The sequence below is a fragment of the Tachysurus fulvidraco genome, chromosome 1, assembly GCF_022655615.1.
Source record: "Tachysurus fulvidraco isolate hzauxx_2018 chromosome 1, HZAU_PFXX_2.0, whole genome shotgun sequence".
Classification (NCBI taxonomy): Eukaryota; Metazoa; Chordata; class Actinopteri; order Siluriformes; family Bagridae; genus Tachysurus; species Tachysurus fulvidraco.
The window spans coordinates 28,138,783-28,159,347 of record NC_062518.1 but is presented as its reverse complement, the minus strand read 5'-3'; the positions used below and the strand labels follow the sequence as shown (position 1 = coordinate 28,159,347).

At 37.4% G+C, this 20,565-nt stretch overlaps 2 protein-coding genes across 4 annotated transcripts in view; both read left to right on the top strand.

Annotated features, from left to right (window-relative positions):
- The first annotated feature begins 341 nt into the window (after nt 1-341).
- LOC113657588 (zinc transporter ZIP12) lies at nt 342-8,625 on the top strand. Its single transcript, XM_027169508.2, has 12 exons — nt 342-559; nt 1,611-1,934; nt 2,782-2,989; nt 3,073-3,215; nt 3,356-3,527; nt 4,287-4,459; nt 5,247-5,399; nt 5,957-6,037; nt 6,160-6,232; nt 6,324-6,482; nt 7,839-8,026; nt 8,217-8,625. Exons 1-12 carry the CDS (start codon nt 389-391, stop codon nt 8,343-8,345), a joined length of 1,974 nt encoding a protein of 657 aa, XP_027025309.2. The 5' UTR covers nt 342-388; the 3' UTR covers nt 8,346-8,625.
- Nucleotides 8,626-13,167: 4,542 nt separating this feature from the next.
- cacnb2a (calcium channel, voltage-dependent, beta 2a) overlaps nt 13,168-20,565 on the top strand; it is a 59,884-nt gene continuing 52,486 nt past the window's right edge. For 2 of the 3 annotated variants that reach the window (XM_027169404.2, XM_027169408.2), the window contains exons 1-2: nt 13,281-13,489; nt 15,123-15,215. In XM_027169404.2, the coding sequence (XP_027025205.2) occupies nt 13,424-13,489; nt 15,123-15,215 (159 nt within the window). In that variant the 5' untranslated portion in view covers nt 13,281-13,423. Of the gene's footprint in view, nt 13,490-15,122; nt 15,216-20,565 lie in introns of all 3 variants that reach the window. The other variant, XM_027169402.2, reaches the window with a different exon arrangement.

The window sequence follows — 20,565 nt, the reverse complement described above, 5'->3', positions numbered from 1 at the left end:
TTCTAGTTTTGTTTTTTTTCTCCTGTTTGTATCAGAATTGATGTTTGGACAGAATCAGTGTCGTTGTAAAGGCTTGACGAAGCTCATTAATGGGGCCTTTTTCTGGCCTCCTGCTGTTCCAAAGATTCTTTGAAAAGCCCCTTAATTACAATTCATTAGAGAGAGAAAAAGGCTTGTCCTTTCGACTTAGTCCCTTAAGCCCTTTTGCTATTCACATGCAACAGTTTCTCTCCATTTCATCTCACTGCCTTTTGTACATTATCATGTTATATAACAAAAACTCTTCAAAAGTTTGTGCTTATTTTCTCTCTTTGCTTCTGCTGTGTTCTGTGCAGGTTTCAGTTATTGTGATCGTACTGTATGTACATGCAGGTGTGTGATAGTCACAATGTTCAGCTTGTACAAATTATGGCCTATACTGGGTCTTCTCAATGGGCTGAGCAACTGGATACCAGTGGCAGAAAGTCAGGAAGCCTTGCGAAGGGAAGATGTGGGTTCTTTGGTCAATGAGCTCTTCAGGATTGTAGAGTGTCCAGAAAACCAGCAGCTCTGTGAGAAGGTACTGTATGAAGAAGAGTTCTAACCTACACACCTCAATCTAAAAATGGATGTAAGAACACTCAACACTGAGAGTCTCGCTCAACACTGTGTCAATAAATCCAGCGATCACATTGAAGGGTGTGAATGGTTAAAACAACAACAATAAATTAGTTAATTTTAATTAGTTATTGCAACAAAAATACACATTAATTCAAACTTTTTGAGCAAAAAAGGTTACTGTGGACTATGAATTATGTCCCTATTTCTTGTTATCTTTTATTTCATCACCAGATTACAGCCAACTCCCAAGAGCCATATTAACAGTACTCCCTAGATCTGCTAAGCCAAAGCAAGAGATTGTTCAGTGTGATGTGAACAGAGCTTTCCTCATTGCAGCGTTAACTTTAACGTCAATATAATTTGGACGTTTTTCTTTTTCTAATTATAAAAGGAACTCGTGGGAATGCCAAAAGTCTTGAGTATGATGGCTGAAGTGGTTGTATTTGTGTGATTAGGAAACACCAAGCTTGTCCCTTAGGTACAATGAGCTGCTTAATTGCATGCTTTCCTGACAAACTCAAAGAGTTCTTTAAGATGTGTGTGTGTGTGTGTGTGTGTGTGTGTGTGTGTGTGTGTGTGTGTGTGTGTGTGTGTGTGTGTGTGTGTGTGTGTGTGTGTGTGTGTGTGTGTGTTTGAAGAAAAAAAGAAAAAAGGTCACTGTTTTTATTAACAAGATCCCTTTAAAAGAGCATTTCTTGCTTATTCATTTAATATTAACACATGCTATTTTCTAAGCATGTTAATTTAAGCCTGTAGCAGGCTTCTACCTAAATTATCCACTTTATATAGGACATAAGAAAGTTGTATCTCACTAATCCCAAAAGCCTTTTGCATCATTTTATTAATTTACTGCTGCTGATAAAGGTGGGTCCTTATAAACCATTCCTTGCTCATAAAAGGTGTTTTATAAACAATCCACACTCTCTATGTGTCTAATTAATATGCAGATTTTTACAGCGTTGAAGCCCCTTTAACAGTTTATGTTTCTTATTTCCTATGCTTCCTGTTAGTGTCTACCCCAAGAGTGGTTAATGTCAGCACTGGAGGATGATGGGAATGACTACATCAGTCAGGATACCTACCTGAAGATATCCACCATGCTCCTTTTTTATATCATCAACATGAGACAGATTTGTTCATCCAATGCCTCATCCTTGTCAACCTCCTTCTTTTCACCTCTACATCAAGATTTCTCGTACTGTCTTCGAGCTCTGACTTCACTCCATTCATCAGAAGATGGACATTTTCTCTCAACTAATGAGACAGAGAGCATCCTGGAAATCATTAACCAACACTACCAACCACAAGAAAGGCCTGCCTTAAAACACATACAGGTTACTGGTTTTAAATTTTAACCATCTGTGGCACATAAACACCTGCATTTAAATAAAACTGCCATTTTTCATTTATCAGTGTAAGAAAAAAAAACTCAGATAAGCAATCGCGTCAAAGCCACTAATATTGTGTAGCGTCCATGACATTTTTGCTATGCAGCCACCTGTGATGCACAATGTATTCTGACACCTTGTTATCTTAGCTAGCATTAACCTTTTCAGCAGCGTTCTACAAGTCCAGTCAATTCAGTTCAAGAAGCTTTAATTGTCATTCCAGCTATATATTGCTAAAGCAGTACAAAGTGAAATGAAACAACTCCAGGACCCTGACATGTAGCTCCAGGAACCTGGTGCTAAACTAAACAACACAGAAATACGTAATTCAACAGAGAGCTAAGCAACATAAAGTGCATAGTTTGCTATTTAGTGCAAACAATGCAGACAAGACAGAACAAAAATGCTTTTGGGAAATAGGACCAGAATGGCTAGCTTTCCCTGCAAATATGTATCATGACCCTGTCACTAGTTCGCCTGGTTGTCCTTCCTTGACCACCATCGATATTTAGCCAAAGTTGTTTAAATCCTCACAACATTCATCTTGCTTCCTACAAACCATAAATTTTACAAACTATAAATACTGAATGTCCACTGACTGAATAATATATCCTCTCGACAGGTGTAATGAGATAATCAATGTTATTCACTTCACCTGACAGTGGTTTTAATGTTATACTGTAGCTGATTATACAGATTATAAAATGAAGGCATATTCCTTTGACACACATGCGTAAGTCTGAGCACCACAGGCAGTACTTATTGTACATGTACTGTATATGTCTGTTATCAGTGTATTGATGCTGCTCACCTGATGGAGGAAGTGGGTGTGACTGACAACAGAGGTGTCGCTTCATCTTCCGTTCCTCTACTGGCTGCGGCTATTGTTGATCACTTGCGCCATGGCCATTGTGTAAGGAGACGAGATCTCCCCTCACCTGCTTTCTTCATAGATTACATCTTCCAGTCTCTCAATCGGACCAGTGATCTCCATGTCATAGGTAAGTTACAAACACAAGTTCACACATACAGAAACACAGTGTGTATACGCATAGAGGACAGACGTTACTTATTGTTTATTAAGATCTGCAACAGCTATTACACCAACTTGGTATTGGTGGAGCTGCCTTTATCAAAACGCAAGGCAGAAGAATGAGGAGCACAACAGGACAATCCACCAATACATATGATCAGGAATTACTCAGAGAAACCACAGACTGGACACAGGTACTGTCATTTCAAGGACTTTTAATACAACTGAAAATATCAACAAGTTCAAATGCGAGTTTCCTGCACAGTCAGAAACTGATTGTATAGACATATAGTCTGTTTTTTTTTTAAATATCAAATTTTATATCCTCATCTAGATGTGCTTTTCAGCTAGCCAGCTGTTGGACATCTTTGTCCTTGATCCTTTCTCACCGGTCTCCAGAGATCATTTCACAAACATTTGTCCTGCCATCATTCAGCAGTTGCTTGGTAAAGCCTGTAACCCTACAAAATCAATAGCCAAAAACTCAACACCAAGTAGCATTGAGAGTAAGAACAATTTCTTATTACTAACCTATTACTTTGTGCTTTTGTAATGTAATTTATTATTTTTTTTAATTTAAGTTTTGATGCATATCTGATTATTACTGTAGCACATAACTTCCACTGATGTTTAAAAGTTTGTATCCTATATTGCTTTTTGAAAAAATTCTAACAATTTAAACATTTATTTGAGAAATATTATGTTAAGTTAAAATAAAATCTAGCTGTATTCCACCACAAGACAAGAAATGAAAACATAAGTATAAATCAATCGATCAACCAATCAACCAATCAATCAATAAATCAATCAATAAATAAATAAATAAATAAGAGGGCATATTGAGCCATCTTTTCACCAAATCTGATTAGAAGTAAACAGTGATTATGGTACACTTATTTCTACAATCTAAGGATGTCAGAAAGAACTGGTGGGCAAATATCAGTAAAATTATGTAAATACTGTTTAGAATATGGGAATTTGCTGGGAGCAATATTAAAGGCAAAGGGCATTTTTCAAGAACATTCAAAAGTACACTTTTTACGTTTTTACAGTGAATGTTGGTTTCGTTAACATTTCGGGTTGTATGTTAAGACAAAAGATTATTATGCTATTTGAACAACACCAAATATTTGTAATTGTAGTAGTAGTCATTCTAAGAAACCAAATGTATAAAAAAAGCCATTAATTAAACAAAGTGCAGTATAGAGTCAGTCAGTAGATTACACACTATAGTACATGCATATCTCTATATCTGTCTTCAACAGAGTATGGCTACAGCTCAGCTGCTGTGTTACTGATCACTGTGAGTTCGATGATGGGGATTTGCCTGATCTTCTTTAGCTCATGTCAGAAGACTTACAGTCTCATCCTGCAGCTGTTTGTTGGTCTTGCCGTGGGCACATTGTCAGGAGACGCACTGCTCCATCTAATACCAGAGGTAGCCAACCTAACACTAGATTATAAACTTATACAGAACATTACATTATTAGTTGACCCCCTAAAGCTCTCCATACCACCTAAACAAAAAAAACAAAAAAAAAAACATGATTTAATAGTAGTTAGCATGGTTGGCTTGCAGCTTCAGGGTCAGGGACCAGATTCCCACCACTGCCCTGAGTGCAGGGAGTTTGTCTTTTTTCTAGTAATTCAGAATTTTTCTTTAGTTCAAAGATATACATGTTAGATTGATATGCAAATCTCTAAAATGTGACCTCATCCAGTGTGTCCTTTGAAATTTTTGCCCCAAGTCCCAAGTGATATATACTAATATACTAATATGTTGAACTGAAATTATTTTAATTTTATTATTACTTACTATATGACCGCACCCAATCTATTAAACTAATTTCTGAAGACATCCATGTTTTGTGTATTTGATTAGCTAAACAATAATAGCACAATGTTTTTGTGATCGATTAACACTGGGTCTGATTGTAGGATTCAGAATTGATGTGCTGCTTGGCATCATTGTCCACAGATACTTAATAACACATTTAGCTGTACTCTTATTGGATAAACAAACAGACTTGCTTACTTTCAATTTCAACCATATCTTAGGCAGTCTGTGCATCATCCAGGACTCATAAACAGGGCTGAGAAGTTAACAGTATCTAGTACAGTAACAATAAACTTAAGGTTTTTAAGTAAAGCTTTGTAATTATGTCATGACCGGTTATTAAACTTGTATCATTACTATTCACATGTATTTTCCAATTAATTTGGAGATCCTTGGCCTTCATGATGGCAGCCAGAATGATGACTCTAACCTCGTGGAACAAAAAGAATACCTGTGGAAGATCATGGGCATTATCGCTGGGATCTATGGCTTTTTTCTTATTGAGAGAATTTTCTCATTTGTAATGTCATCTCACGGGCATGTAAGTTCTTCCAAAAGCTCATTGTTTTAAAACTATTTTAAAAATCATTCTCCTTAACAGCTTTTACCTTTGCAAATTGCCAGTGAAATCTTCTTAATGTCAAGAGCAAATTGAGATTACTTCTTCTGCCGCATTTGGCCACGTCTGTACTGTAAGTGCTGCAAACGGAACTAAGACAAGAGTTCTCGACTCAATACATATGATATTGCTAAATTATTAAGAGTATATAGTAGAAAGAAAAGTGCTATCTGGAGAATCTTCCTCTATTGCCTCACTGCATCAAATTTTGAATCAAAGAAACTTAATCTGAGAAATAGATCATAATTATGTCATGCTGCATACTATATACTGTACATACTCCAAGTGTAGTATTTATTGCACAGCCAGTACTGGAGCATTATGCAGTAACCAATCAACTCTAGTGTCTAGAATTTGAACCATATACCTCTTTTTTTTTAATGCTTTTGCATGTGTCCACATAGTGTACAGTATATTCATGCAAATGTATCCAGATTGCATGTATATCTCACTATGTAGCATTATGCTTTCTCTCACAGAGTCACTCACACGGCTTGTCTGTTGAGTTGAACTGTAATGGAGATGGCCAGAGTGGAAAATCAGTGTCTACCATGCAACTGGTCAGTGTGTACTATGTGTTGTTATGGAGCTGAATTATGTCTTTGGGATATGTTGTTTTAGAGAAGTGAGAAATTACTGGCATTTTTTTACACCTAAGTGGAACTGTTTAATTTGTGTGCAGAAAACTTTAGAGGAGGCAGAGTGTACAGAAATACAACCAGTGGAGGACAGCATCGACCCTACTCAGAAAGAGAGTAGGTGTTTTGTATCATCATCATCATCATCATCATCATGATCATTATCATCTTTACAGGCTTATTTATTTTGTTCCATTTATTTCCCCAGAACGAGGAATTCCACTGCTGGCTGTAATGGTGATAGTGGGTGACAGCCTCCATAATTTTGCAGATGGTTTGGTGGTGGGAGCAGCTTTCTCCAACTCTGTCGAAACTGGCATGGCAACAACGGTTGCTATTCTATGCCATGAGATTCCCCATGAAATGGGTAAGTTGAGTTTTTAGGTGAAACCTTTTTGACACCTAAAGTTTTAGTGTTTTAATGTCTTTCATAATGAATATTTTAGACCTTGAATTATTCATTCAGCTTACATTGCAAATAATTCGTCATCTCTTGAAGTAACCAAAAACAAAATAAAAGAATACAAAAAAAAAATTGTGCATGCATTCAAATGATCATGCAAGGTTAAATATATATATATACATTAAATGTATTTGTATTTTGAGGGAACTCACACTCCATTGCATCAGGAAAAACTAAGGGCTAAGAAACTGAAAAAAAAGAAAGAGATTCCCCAATTAAGCTGTAGCCTGATGCACAGATATGTAATAGATAGTTTCCCTCAAAAAAATAAATAACCAAGTATAATATTTTTGTCTTATTTGTTTAATCAGGTTCTGTTTGTCTACTTTTAGGACTTGTGTGCAAATCTGGTCCTATTTATCCACAAATGTAGAAAATTCACAAATTATCAAGCACCAATGTATTCATAGAGGAAGTTGATTGAGGTTGCCATCTCCAACCTGTAGTTACACTTAATATTAGAAATCTGTAAAATATTTGATTCCTACAAAAGCACTTAATACCTAATAGAAGCCATTTTTTCAAAATTCTATTTTGCTTAGAAGATATAGATCTAAAAAAAATGTCTTCCCCTTTGAATACTTAAGAAGTTGTTACATTAAAAAAAAACTTGCATTCTATGTACACTGCTCATGCAACTAATCACACACAGACCCATTGTTTACATTATGTCTTATTTAACTTTGGGCTTTTCTTGTTAGGGGTCACCACAGCAAATCATCTGTTTCAACCTAACTCTATCCTCAGCATCCTTGCACCAATTAACTTTATTTAACTCATTTAACACATTCATATATCTCCTCTTTGTTCTTCCTCTTGACCTCTTACCTGGCAGTTCCATCTCTAACATCCTTCTACCAATATAACCATCTCCATCCTTTGTACATGTCCAAACCATGTTCCTGATCCTGTCCATCCTCATCACTCCTAAAGAGAACATCAACATCCTCATCACTGCTACCTCCATCTCTGCCTCATGTCTTTTCCTCACTGCTGCAGTCTCTAACACATACAGCATACATACATGGTCTCACTACTAGCTTATATGCCTTCCCTTTGATTCTTGCTGACACTTTATATTTCAGTGGTGCGAATATACACTATATACGAATATGCGACTATACATGATCTCTATCTTGAACCAGGATCACTAGATTACACACTATAGTACATGCATATCTCTATATCAAGAGGATTATCTAGAGGATTAAGATTTAAAATCATTGACTCTAACACTACTTACTTACTGTCTCTTTGCAGGTGATTTTGCAGTGTTGCTGAATTCTGGTCTGTCGGTGAAACGAGCTGTGCTCATGAACTTTGTCAGTGCCCTCACAGCCTTTGTGGGACTCTACATCGGCCTCTTTGTCTCCTCAGAAACAGAAGTTCAGCAGTGGATCTTTACTGTTACGGCTGGGATATTTCTATATCTGTCCCTGGTAGAGATGGTAAATCAGATATTAAAAATAATCACTATTCTGGATGGGAGTTCTTAATTTCTAGGATTTAACAATCTACACATTTCTCATTTATGTTTGTTCTCTCTCTCTCTCTCTCTCTCTCTCTCTCTCTCTCTCTCTCTCTCTCTCTCTCTCTCTCTCTCTCTCTCTCTCTCTCTCTCTCTCTCTCTCTCTCTAGATGCCTGAGATGAGTAAAGTTCACACTGCACATCCAATTCTTCAGTTTATTCTGCAGAATATTGGCCTACTTGTGGGCTGGGCGTGTTTACTGCTTCTAGCACTTTTTGAACACAAACTCACTTTTTAACACACAAATACACACGTGCATACATATCTACGGAAGTCCTAAGAGGCCATGCATTATTATATTTTTTTATACTGACTTAATTTTTCTCCTTATCTTGACATAACAAAAGTTAAAAAAAAGTCATTTTTTAATGGCTTCTTAGGACGTCCGTACATATCTCATAAAACAGCATCAAAGAATTTAATATTGTTTTTTTAAAGCAATGTCTTAGCCCTATCCCAAAATATGCTGAAAACAACTGTATAATTAAGTAGTGTTATTTTTTCCACACTGCTAATCTGAGGCTTTCAAGCTGCACATCTTTTGATATTTTTATCTATTGTGATGTACAAAATTCTAAAAAAAAAACTAATAAAGAATGTGGAACTGTATGCCAGTGCTGAGCTGATATTTTAGACGAGAGAAACTAAGACATGCCCTCCAGAGGCAATGTAGAGTCAGGACAACAGGAAGTGCTATGCTTGTTTTTTTATAATTATTATTTAGATATAACACACTATACTGAGATTGTAATGTGTGTTTATTTATTAACAGAGGGTTTGGAGCAAACCATTCTGTATTGCCTATGAGGATGAGCTGTCCCTCTTATAAAGTTGAATGTCACATGAAAAACTGGCCAAACACCTTATGTATAGGCCAAAATATTCGCTATACAGTAGGCCAGCCTCATGTTTTACACCTCATCAAAGAAGCAGACCATTGGAGCTGCAGAACTGGTGAAGCTGTCAGCTAGTGAAACAACATTGTGAACCAAAATTTTTCCCATTCATCTTATTGCTGATTTGGGCTTGTAGAGATCCCCAGCAAAAAAGCAGAACCCATGATCTTTACCACTAGGTTTACTGGATTTTTAATTTTCTGGTGCGGGTCCCGAGGTGTGATTCCCCCTTGTTGAGATTTTCACAGTTCTTCAGCCCTGCTTTTGTTGTGCAAACGCCCCCATCACCTGTGAGGCCTGGCTCATTTGCATTTGTTCACTCAGAGTAGCTCAGATCCAAGGCAGGCCAAACCTCTGTCTGTGACGGAAACCTTCACGGCCTATCTATACAAAATAGTTTGTTTAATTTATATAAAACATTGTGTGCTAAGGTTTGTCATTGCCATAGTACATATCATATTTATACAACCCTTGTGCAGACCTGGGGTCTATTTGACTCATCTGGAAAGTTTAATGTGTCATAATTCGGGTTTCCTTCCACATATTTGCCTGAAATTTACCAGGATTGTTCCAAATTATGAGCTTTGCAAGTAAAATGAATCTTGTCCTCCCGGGTCAATTTGACCCGGCCACATTTAGTGGGGCAATAGGTCACACTTTTGCCCTTTTCAGCGCAATGAACATACATACAGACACAAAAATGCACACATAAAATGTCCACTAACACACGCACTCAAAACACACACTCACACACCACAGACACACACAGACACACAGACACACAGACACACACACCACAGACACACACAGACACACAGACACACACACACACAAATTGGGCATTGCATTTCATTATGCCTTTTGATACACTTTTGCTATGCCTTTGCCTAGCAGAGGAGTGTGTATGAGACATGAGGAGTGTGTTTGGAACAGTAAGAGTGTGTATGAGACATGAAGAGGTGTGTGTATGAGACATCCCTTACTTGGGAAAGAATGAAAAGTTGCTAATACATGAATAAAATGAAAACTTGCTAACACTTAAGTCTCCAATGTATGTTTGTAGACAAATGTCATAAGCTGAGTGAAGTTATGGTCCATGGCTTTTGACATGTTCTTACACATACAGAATAAAATGATGTAATTTCATTTTCATTGGCCATCAATGAATTATAACACCAAAAGTGCATTTTGAGACGGAACAAGAACCCAACATGCCTCCACAGAAGATGTACCGTGGTACTGGGAAGCCCTGTCTGAGCCAGACGACAAAAGACGGCACTGTGTGGGTAGAAGAGGACATTGGAATGCCCAGTGCAGTAGCAAATCGCCTGTGCTTCACTGCGCAAGCTGGACCCTGGGCGACTGGGGTACTTTCCCAAGTAAGGAGATGTATTGCAGACATATTTGGTCTCCAAATCCATGGCCATTCGGCCATCCGGCAAACTTTATCCCAAATTTGTCTGGCTTGCTTTGCGATATATTGTGTGAATGGACAACAAACCATGGTAGGGAACAGCTGTTCATCTATAGTCATGTGTTTTCCTGGAGTGAAACTCTCAGCACAGTTCTTGTTGAAGCATGTCCAGATGTCGGAGACCGCAGCAAATTTGTCTGTTAGAAGGTGTTGCATAATTGAAATGAATCTATCTCTTGGCATTGTCTCTTTGAAAGCCAGGAGATTGTTTTGAAACCATTTTGACCATTTATAATGTCAGTAAATAATAAAACCAGCTTTTTCCAGTTCAAATTGACTTGAATGCTTATAAATTAAAAATTCTAAAAATAAAATAAAACGTCATTTACACCTCTTATGCTTTTTATTATATTTAATTTATAAACAATAAACCTCATGATATTATGCCATGATTTTAAGTAAAATTAGCAGAAATTATTAAATAGTATTTTGGATAACCACTGGCTGGTGTATGTCAAACATCCCCAGGTCAAAGCTGACTGAAGCAACTAAATTCATGAATAAAAGAGAAAACAAATATGATCTGAATATGAAAACACAACATCTGTGTGTGTGTGTGTGTGTGTGTGTGTGTGTGTGTGTGTGTGTGTGTGTGTGTGTGTGTGTGTGTGTGTGTGTGTGTGTGTGTGTGTGTGTGTGTGTGTGTTTTGGTAGATCATATTTTGCCCTCTGCTTGGCAAAGGCATTTCAAAAGTGTGAAATATTTACAAATGTGTAGCTTTTTTTTCTGGAGGCCTAATGAGATGCAATGCCCAATTTGTGTGTGTGTGTGTGTGTGTGTGTGTGTGTGTGTGTGTGTGTGTGTGTGTGTGTGTGTGTGTGTGTGTGTGTGTGTGTGTGTCTGTGTGTCTGTGTGTCTGTGTGTCTGTGTGTGTCTGTGGTGTGTGAGTGTGTGTTTTGAGTGCGTGTGTTAGTGGACATTTTATGTGTGCATTTTTGTGTCTGTATGTTCATTGCACTGAAATGGGCAAAAGTGTGACCTATTGCCCCTCTAAATGTGGCCGGGTCAAATTGACCCGGGAGGACAAGATTCATTTTACTTGCAAAGTTCATAATTTGGAACAATCCTGGTAAATTTCAGGCAAATATGTGGAAGGAAACCCAAGTTATGACACATTAAACTTTCCAGATGAGTCAAATAGACCCCAGGTCTGCACAAGGGTTGTATAAATATGATATGTACTATGGCAAACCTTAGCACACAATGTTTTATATAAATTAAACAGACTATTTTGTATAGATAGGCCGTGAAGGTTTCCGTCACAGACAGAGGTTTGGCCTGCCTTGGATCTGAGCTACTCTGAGTGAACAAATGCAAATGAGCCAGGCCTCACAGGTGATGGGGGCGTTTGCACAACAAAAGGAGGAGAACAATGGAGCTGAAGGGGTGCTGGTAGGTGTGAGGTCCAGGGATTTTACGCAAAATTGCGCAGATATAGCAAATCTAGTGATAATTATACAGCTTCTCTTTAAATGTCATTTGACAAGTTAGAAATCACTGTATGTTCAAGACCATCATTTTCTGTCAGGTACATGATGCAAAATAAATTAATAACTGCAAGGTTGAGAATTCTTTCATATAATAGCTTAGATAGTTCAAACTGAGTGACTGACATTTTAGACATTTGTATATTTTTATGTATAGTTCCCAAAGAAATCACTCTTTCTTATCGAGCGTTTGTATTTTAAGTTCTAAGAAACATTTATTATCTGCCATGTCCATATCTAGCTGCTGTAGTGATCATTTCGGGGGAAATTACTAGAAATGTTGGCAATGTACATTGTTAAAATTGCTATGTAAATAATACATTTAATTGAACTGAATTGACTTGAATGCCTCCATAACTGTCAATCTAACTTGTCTAAATTTGCATGAATATGCTTTATATAGGATCATTCATTCATTCATTCATTCATTCATTCATTCATTCATTCATTCATTCATTCATTTTTATTGGCCACTTGAATGAATGAATGAATGAATGAATGAATAGAGAAAAATGAGATCATCAAGCATCAAAAATGTAAAAGCAGTTTAGGAATAGGCTTGAGTACTAACTTGCTCCACAATAACACAAAATATACACTACACTAAATCCAGTGCTTTGATGAATCTCAAAACACAACTGACAATAATTTAATATCAAATTCTTAGCAAAAAAGGGCACGAAGATGTATCTCCTAAAACGGCTGTGTTGTTTAACGCGCTAAAATCCGTGTGTGTGTGCGCGTGTTTGTGTGTGCGCGAATTAATGTGCGTGTGTTTGTGCGTGTGTGTGTATGAGTGTGTGTTTGTGCGTGTGTGTGCGTGTTTGCGTGTGTGTGTGTGTGCGTGTTTGTGTGTGTGTGTATGTGTGTGTGTGTGTGTGTGTGTGTTTGTGTGTGTTTTTGTGTGTCTGTGTGTGTGTGTGTGCGCGTATGTGCGTGTGTTTTGCGTGTTTGTGCGTGTGTGCGCGTATGTGCGTGTGTTTTGCGTGTTTGTGCGTGTGTGCGTGTGCGTGTGTGTGTGTGTGTGTGTGTGTGTGTGTGTGTGTGTGTGTGTGTGTGTGTGTGTGTGTGTGTGTGTGTGTGCGTGCGTGTGCGTGTGCGTGTGTGTGTGCGTGTGTAGAATAACGAAATACTGAGTGCGTGTGGGATGGATAACAGCAGTTGAATGAGTCAACATAGTTAATCTCAAATGGAACTGTTTTATACTCCCAACACCAGAGTTTTCTCACAGTCGTGTCGTCTGATGCTTGGCTCAAAAATCTAATTTCATCTAAACAAACACCATCCTTTAGACACTTGGTCATATTTGCGGCAAGTGTTCAGTCCGTGAGCGCGCGCCTGGAGATATCAGCTGTTTGCGTCTGCGTGGATTTTCTCTTTAAAAGAGCCGAGATTTTTCAGCCTAAAGCTTCACAAACCAGCTTCGTCGAGAAGCAATGTCCAAAGGTAGTGAACAGCATGTCCAAGACGCCTTCAAGTTCACTGGAAAAACATCTGGACACACTCGAGAACCCTGCGCTTCAGGTGAGTGCGGTTCAGCAAAGTGATCATATATAAACAAAATCACATTTATTTATATACTGGGATTTATTTTGCTGTATAGAAGCGTGAAGGTAAATAACCTATGCTATTTAACCTTCTAACGTAAAAGTAAAAGTTTCTCAAAAGTAGGATTCTTTTTTTATTTATTTATTTGTTGATTTGTTTATTTATTTATTTTAGTTCTGTTTTGTTACAAGCACCTATTATCAAAGTTTTTATAATTATGAACTATGGGTTCATTTTATAAGGCTGCTTGACTGGGCAGTTATAATGAATGATGAACTTTATAATTCTAACTGGAATCAGATTTTTTTTGTTTTTTTTTAGACAGTAGTGTCCAGTTCAGTGTTGAGTGATACAGGACTATATCAATTCAATAGCCAAGATAATACTGTACAATTTAACCACTTGATATAATATTTGTGAGGTGTGTACTGTATATGGATGTCCTAAGGGGATCAGTGGAATATATTTTAAAGTTCAATAAAAAAGTGCCAAAAAGGTAAGTTCACTAACAGAAATGATTGTTCTTCAGCATCAACCCATTTTAAGCAATTATAACCTCTATATATAGTAGATACATGGAGATTGTTTAATTATTGTGTGGTTCATAATATATATATATATATATATATATATATATATATATATATATATATATATATATATATATATATATATATATATATATATATATATATATATATATACTTCAGGGTTTCCTAAATATTCTGCAGTTAGGAATCTTTCTATTCAGAAAGTTAGATGAACATCACGTGTGTCAGTGTGTCTGTGTTTGTGACTGTTTAGAAAGGGTGCTTCCACAGAATCTCCTCAGAATCCTTCCTCCATTAGTTTAAATATGACTCATACACCTACGACCATATTTATTTATTAGATTCACTGGGCTTTATTTTTCCTGATCATCATTTATCATCGTGATCACTTTGAGCTCCATGAACATAGTGGAGCATTTATTAGTTTTGCTTGAGCAATCCTTCTGCTCTGTTATTTGCCCTCATAATTCTCTCTCTGTTAATCAGTTTCACTTGACTGGATGTACTACAATCCTACCAATGCATAACAGCTACAGTTCTGAATACTAATGCAATGAAAATAGACAGTAATTATAAATATTAAAAGTAGATGTTTTTTCAAGATAGCAGTGTGAACAAATGGAATACAATAATACAAGAGCGATGACAAAATCTGTGACATTTAACAGTTATTATATTAACATATTAAACAAATAAAAAAACAATGTTGGTGGTAATAGCCATCAATCTCTGCCTTTTTACAGTATATATCCTGTCTATCTATTCTCTATCTGTGAATCTCCTTCTTTCTCACTGTCTTCTTTTCTATCTTTCTGTCTCAGTTTTAACTGGGGTGGACTAAAATAAATGTACCCACCCTACTTGGCAAGTCTCAGACAGATTTGGCAGAACTTTACATGGCCTTTGAGAATAGGCCATAAAAAAAAACGTCATTTGCGATCAGGAATGTTTTGCAGTTGCCACTGGTGACATGTAAGCTGGTGAAGTTGACTTTTGAATTATGCTCATAGTATCAGCACTAAAAAATGTTCATTCACTATTTTCCCACACTTTTGCAGTGTCACAAAAGAAAATTGGGCAGAAAAGGAAGGTTCAAGGGTTCAGATGGCAGTACTAGCTCAGACACCACAAACAACAGCACTGTGCGACAGGTAAGAAGATTTAACTTGATCGTTGCAGGGTGGACTAGTGATCGCTCACATATTAGAGTGTAAATGTAGCTGAGAGAGCATGTGTTGATGCAGGTGTCATTTCGGTGCCTGATTAATTGCTGGACTATGAAAATGTTTCTTTTAATCAATAAAAAGCACATTTGTATTCATTTATCATACATTAACTACTTACATAACCACTTACCTTCTCCTCTCTCATACTTTGTGAGAGTGTGTTGGTGGCACCTGATACGCATAGAGATGATACAGTATCAGTGTGGGCGATTTTTTTTTTTCTTGACTCCTACCAGCAGTTACACAAGTTGAACAGAAGCTTTAGGTAATGCTTAGGTTACACAGAACAAGGTTAATAATGAAATACACAAACACACACATACACACACAGGCATGCTTGGCACCGAACAGTTGAACTGTCAGGGAAAGTGATCGATGTTTTCCTGTAAGACTGTGTGAAGGTACTGTGTGTAGAGCGTGAATGTTTGTATGCGTGAGTGTGTGTATGTCATAAAGCAGAGGTGTTCCCGCAAGAACACAGTGTTTATGATCTGGGAGACGTCTGGTCTTTGTTGCTCTGACCCTCTGCTCTGCTCTTCTCCACAACACAAACCACTGTAGGAATGCTTCTGCCTTTTAAGGAACAGTGACACACACACACACACACACACACACACACACACACACACACACACACACACACACACACACACACACACACACACACACACACACACACACACACACACACACACACACACACACACACACACACACACACTGACACACACACTGACACACACAAACACACACACTACAAACATGGACGAATATATTGAGGTTCCTGAACATTTGTTACATTCACAAATTTTCCCCTTAAATGAGAGGCTGTGAGACCTGTGAGAGAAAGATTAAAAACACAGAGTTGCTGCTATGACAGAATCATATTGTCATGTTTGACTAATAGTCTGAAGAACTAAAAAGCTAAATTAGACTTCCAGTACTAAGTGCATCCTGAAATAGCCCAGCTTCCAGTAACTGTTCAGATGTTATGATTGAAAAAATGTTCTTACATTGTTCTTCTGTCATCATAACCCAGAGACCTTATTGTACCCTTCCCTACCACTATAAGAACTCAGTTACTTTTCAAGTACACATTACCCCGGTCCCAAGGGCTTTACATTATTTGGAGATATTTTTACAAGCTTTGAACAAGGAACTTTGTTCTGACTCAGTTGGAGGTGGCAGCAAGTCAGATATTCAGTTTTACCCAGTAGGCAATGAGTCAGACTTCCATCATGCTTGTGGGCATATATGCAACCAATCAATGACTGGAAAGGTTACGGGGTGATAAGTGGGAGATGCCATCATACTCTCTACACCTACCTCTGTACTCGGCTCATAAAGGTGAAATTGTTTGAAAATGGGAGAAGATGAAGAAGCCTTTTTTTATCATGTGCACTTCGCAAGAAAAGCAAACTTCTTTTAATTTTCCAACAAATGCTATTTAGAATCATTAGCCGACTGACATTATTTATTAAACTGACATTTTCAGAATTGCAAAATGCAGTTTACCCATCAAACACAAATGAAAGCTCAGAACAGGAATATGTATGGCTTTGTAAAATAATGCTTATACCAGTTTTTATGAATGCAAACTACCAGCAATAAATTGATGGAATTCTAATTCATCCAAAGCATTTTCTATTTTCTATTCATTTTGATTTTATATATATCAACAGTATCAAGCTACCTAAATAAGCATAGCTACCCTAAAACCCTAGGATTCTTTACTCAGCTCCAAAGTGCCCTTTATTCTATAATGACTACAAAGAAGCCTATTTGGCACAAAAGAGTTTGCTGTATGAACGTATTTACATGTCTCTGCTATATTTTGTAATCATCATTTGCATGATTATCATAATCACTATTATCATAAAAAGAAATTACTCAACAAATTATGAATGAATGTAGCCATAATTGGCTCTGAATAGAACCTATTAAAAGGCTACAAATAACCATGTAGAGGTTTTTTATTGAACCCTTAAAACAGGTTTTATATATATACAGTATATATACTGTACAGGTTGTGTTCCTTGAATGTGGATCGACTTTGCGCTTTGCACCTGTAATATTAGTCCATGCCTTGACACACAGAATGGCAACCCGTGTTACAAAACCTTTTCCAAAAGTTGCTTGTAATCATATATTTCTACCAGAGAGATCATATTAAAAAAGTGTATACTTTTGCACTTATCATTTACTCATCTTCTGCCACTCATTCATTCTGGTTAAAGTTGCAGTGAATCCAGAGATTTTCCTGGGAACCAAGGCCATGAGTTGTAAACAGTCGCCCAGTGAATAACCATACACATAAGCAAGAAATAACAGGTAAAACAATGTAAAGTGCCTTAGTAAGGTATCACCATTAACTTCAAAAACATATTCAATGCACCTCGGAACAGATTTTAAGTTCCTGAAACTATACAGGAGGAATGCACAACATTCAGCATCGCTCATGACATTTACTGTGACTGCTTTCCAAGTGAACTATAATGTTTATTTAACAGTAAGAGAGAATAAGTAGGCTTTCCAGAAGCTGGTCATCGGGAAGCTAGGCCTACAAACACCAACATAATTACAAACAAGAAATTGTTCTTGTCATCAACAGTAACAAACTACTTGTGTAAAGGTCATTTAACTTTTTTGTTTCAAAAAGCAAAAGCAGTTGGGAAAGAAAATGTTCAAACAAAGGAAGAGTTTGCACAGGCCATTGAAAAGACCTTCAGTGGGCCCAAAAATAAATGATAGGTATTTGATTCAGTAGCAGAAGTAAAGACCCTGCACAAGCTTCCTAAGCAAGTTCTTGGGAGCATTGGAGATATTGGTGAGTGATGGATGGAAAACATTGAGGAATTTTTTAAACCAGTGGCCAATGAACCACAATTCATTGGATAATATCAGAAATCTCAAGTGTATTGGGCTTCCTGGTTGACCTTACTATATTGCTTAGAAACCATTAAAGTGGCAAGGCTTCAGACAGCATAGGACAAGGATTGGGTAGTATGATTAAAGTGCTTTTTCAGTCTTGCATTGAGGCCTGGTGCACTTAGGATAGATCAGAACTGGGTAGTTGGAGGTACTGTAAGAATAAGTTATCTGTTTCCCACCCTACTTAATGCAGCCTGGTTTCTGTATAAGTGCAAGGAGAGTTTCCCTATTCTTGGCTTTAAATTGAAATAGTTGACGGTGGTTGTTGGACTCGATTAAGCATGTGATTTGTTTCTCATCCTGTGTATGGCTTTAATGGGCAGGAAAGCAAGATGTGGCCAACGTTCAAAATGTGTCCAAAATAGAAATCTGTATTACCTGTCATAAGTTCATTTCAGGTAAGGGAACAGACCCCTAGTTACCCCTAGTTGATGAATGTATTATCTTCGATCTTCATGAGTGTTATGGGGTATGAGATTCACAATTGGATCAGGTCAATGGCAGCATTGTTACTCTAGAAGTATGTGGTTTTGCAGCCGGAGCTCAGATTGTAGACAAAGCTTGACTGCCTGTCAGTCACCCTTCCTATCCTTACCTATGGTCACCTATGGTAAAAAAAGATGAGGCTATTGACCAAATTGAATAAGATACAGGCGGTGTAAATAAGTTTTATTGGCAGGGGTTCTGGGATTAGTTTCCATAATGAGGAGGAGGCTCAAAAATCAGACAGAGGCTCATAGTAGAGCTGTTTCTCCCAGCTGAGGTGGTTTGGTTACCTTAACAAAGGTTCATCACGGTTTGCTCCACTGGATAAATACCATGGGCAGACCCAGTAGCTGCTGAAGAGATTATATCTCAGAGTTGGCTAGGGAATGTCTGGGAATCCCCCAGCAGGAGCTGAAATCTGAGGTCAGGAAAAAAGATGTCTGGCTAAACTTCCCAGTCTCTTGTCACCATGTCCCCCACCAGGACACCACAATCACCACAATGTGATTATTTCCTTAAATCCTTTAAAGGACCACACACTCAATTCAGGCTCTGAAAACTAAAACATAGAATTGAAGGAAGGTGGCTGACTTAGCGGTCCTTGAGATTACCTCTAGGCTTTCACGGTTTTAAGACACACTTTTGGTGCTAAAATTTTATAGGAATTACTTTTACACAGTAAAAATCAATACATAATTACTTAATATCAGAATTAACACACACATGATAATAAAATCTCCTAAATCCAACAATTTGGAAAAGTAATTGTTGGTACATATGACCCCTGGTCTGTATTTTTTATTTGGTGGAAAGTTTTATGTAAACCACCATATGGCTCTGATTTGCTGTGTTCAGATCAAATCAAACCCACAGGAGGTTCTTGAATAAACTACTGCCAGCCACTCAAGGACACACTTTCTCTATGTTCTGCCCTACTAAGGAGAACATCATAATCTTAACATCAAGTCTGACCTGGAATGAGAAAGCCGAATGAGGAAGTGTCTCTAAATCTTCTGATATTAATCATATGAGCAATATAAAAATAAAAACCTGTGCAGAGAGTTTAAAGTCTAATCGCATGGGTCTAATCCCATAAATCCTTTTCACGTCTAATGTACAAATAGCAGAGTAACACTGCACTCTGGTGGCTATAATATATATTTAGACACAAGTAATCCTCTTTGTACTACACTGTGTACACTCTTCTGTGTTACTAATCCAAGTTCTACTGTGCTTTGTTCAAGCTCTGCACTGTGTGCTGTACAGTATAAACATGTTAATTAAATCAGTGAGTTAGTAAGTAAGCAAGTGAGTGAGAGAGAGAGAAAGAGATATATATAGAGAGAAAGTGAGTGAGTGAGTGAGTGAGTGAGTGAGTGAGTGAGTGAGTGAGTGAGTGAGTGAAAGTGTGAATGAGTGACAGTGTGAGGTAGTGAGTGAGTGAGTGAGTGAGTGAGTGAGTGAGTGAGTGAGTGAGTGAGTGAAAGTGTGAAAGAGTAAGTGAGTAAGAGAGAGTGAGTAAGTGAGTTAATGTGATCAACATGTCATATATGTATGTATAATATATTTACACACATGTAATTCTCTTTGCAATAAACTGTGTACACTCTTCTGTGTTACTATTCTAGGTTCTACTGTGCTTTGTTCAAGCTCTGCACTGTGTGCTGTACAGTATAAACAACTTGTTATTTATCTATCTATTTAAGTACATTGGTTATATTTTTAGGCTTTAGATTATTATTTTGGTATTAGTGAGAAACCTTTAAATGTTTTGTAGATTTCTCTACAATCCTGGTTATTTCCTATATTCATTCGAGAAAGGCAGAAACCTCTTGGCAGTGCATCTGCATTCCTTTTA

Coding starts and splice junctions, on each gene's coding strand:
- LOC113657588 (XM_027169508.2), top strand. CDS start 389: ATGTTCAGCTTGTACAAATTATGGCCTATACTGGGTCTTCTCAATGGG. Junction 3,216..3,355: donor AAACCACAGACTGGACACAG/GTACTGTCATTT, acceptor ATCCTCATCTAG/ATGTGCTTTTCAGCTAGCCA. Junction 8,027..8,216: donor ATCTGTCCCTGGTAGAGATG/GTAAATCAGATA, acceptor CTCTCTCTCTAG/ATGCCTGAGATGAGTAAAGT.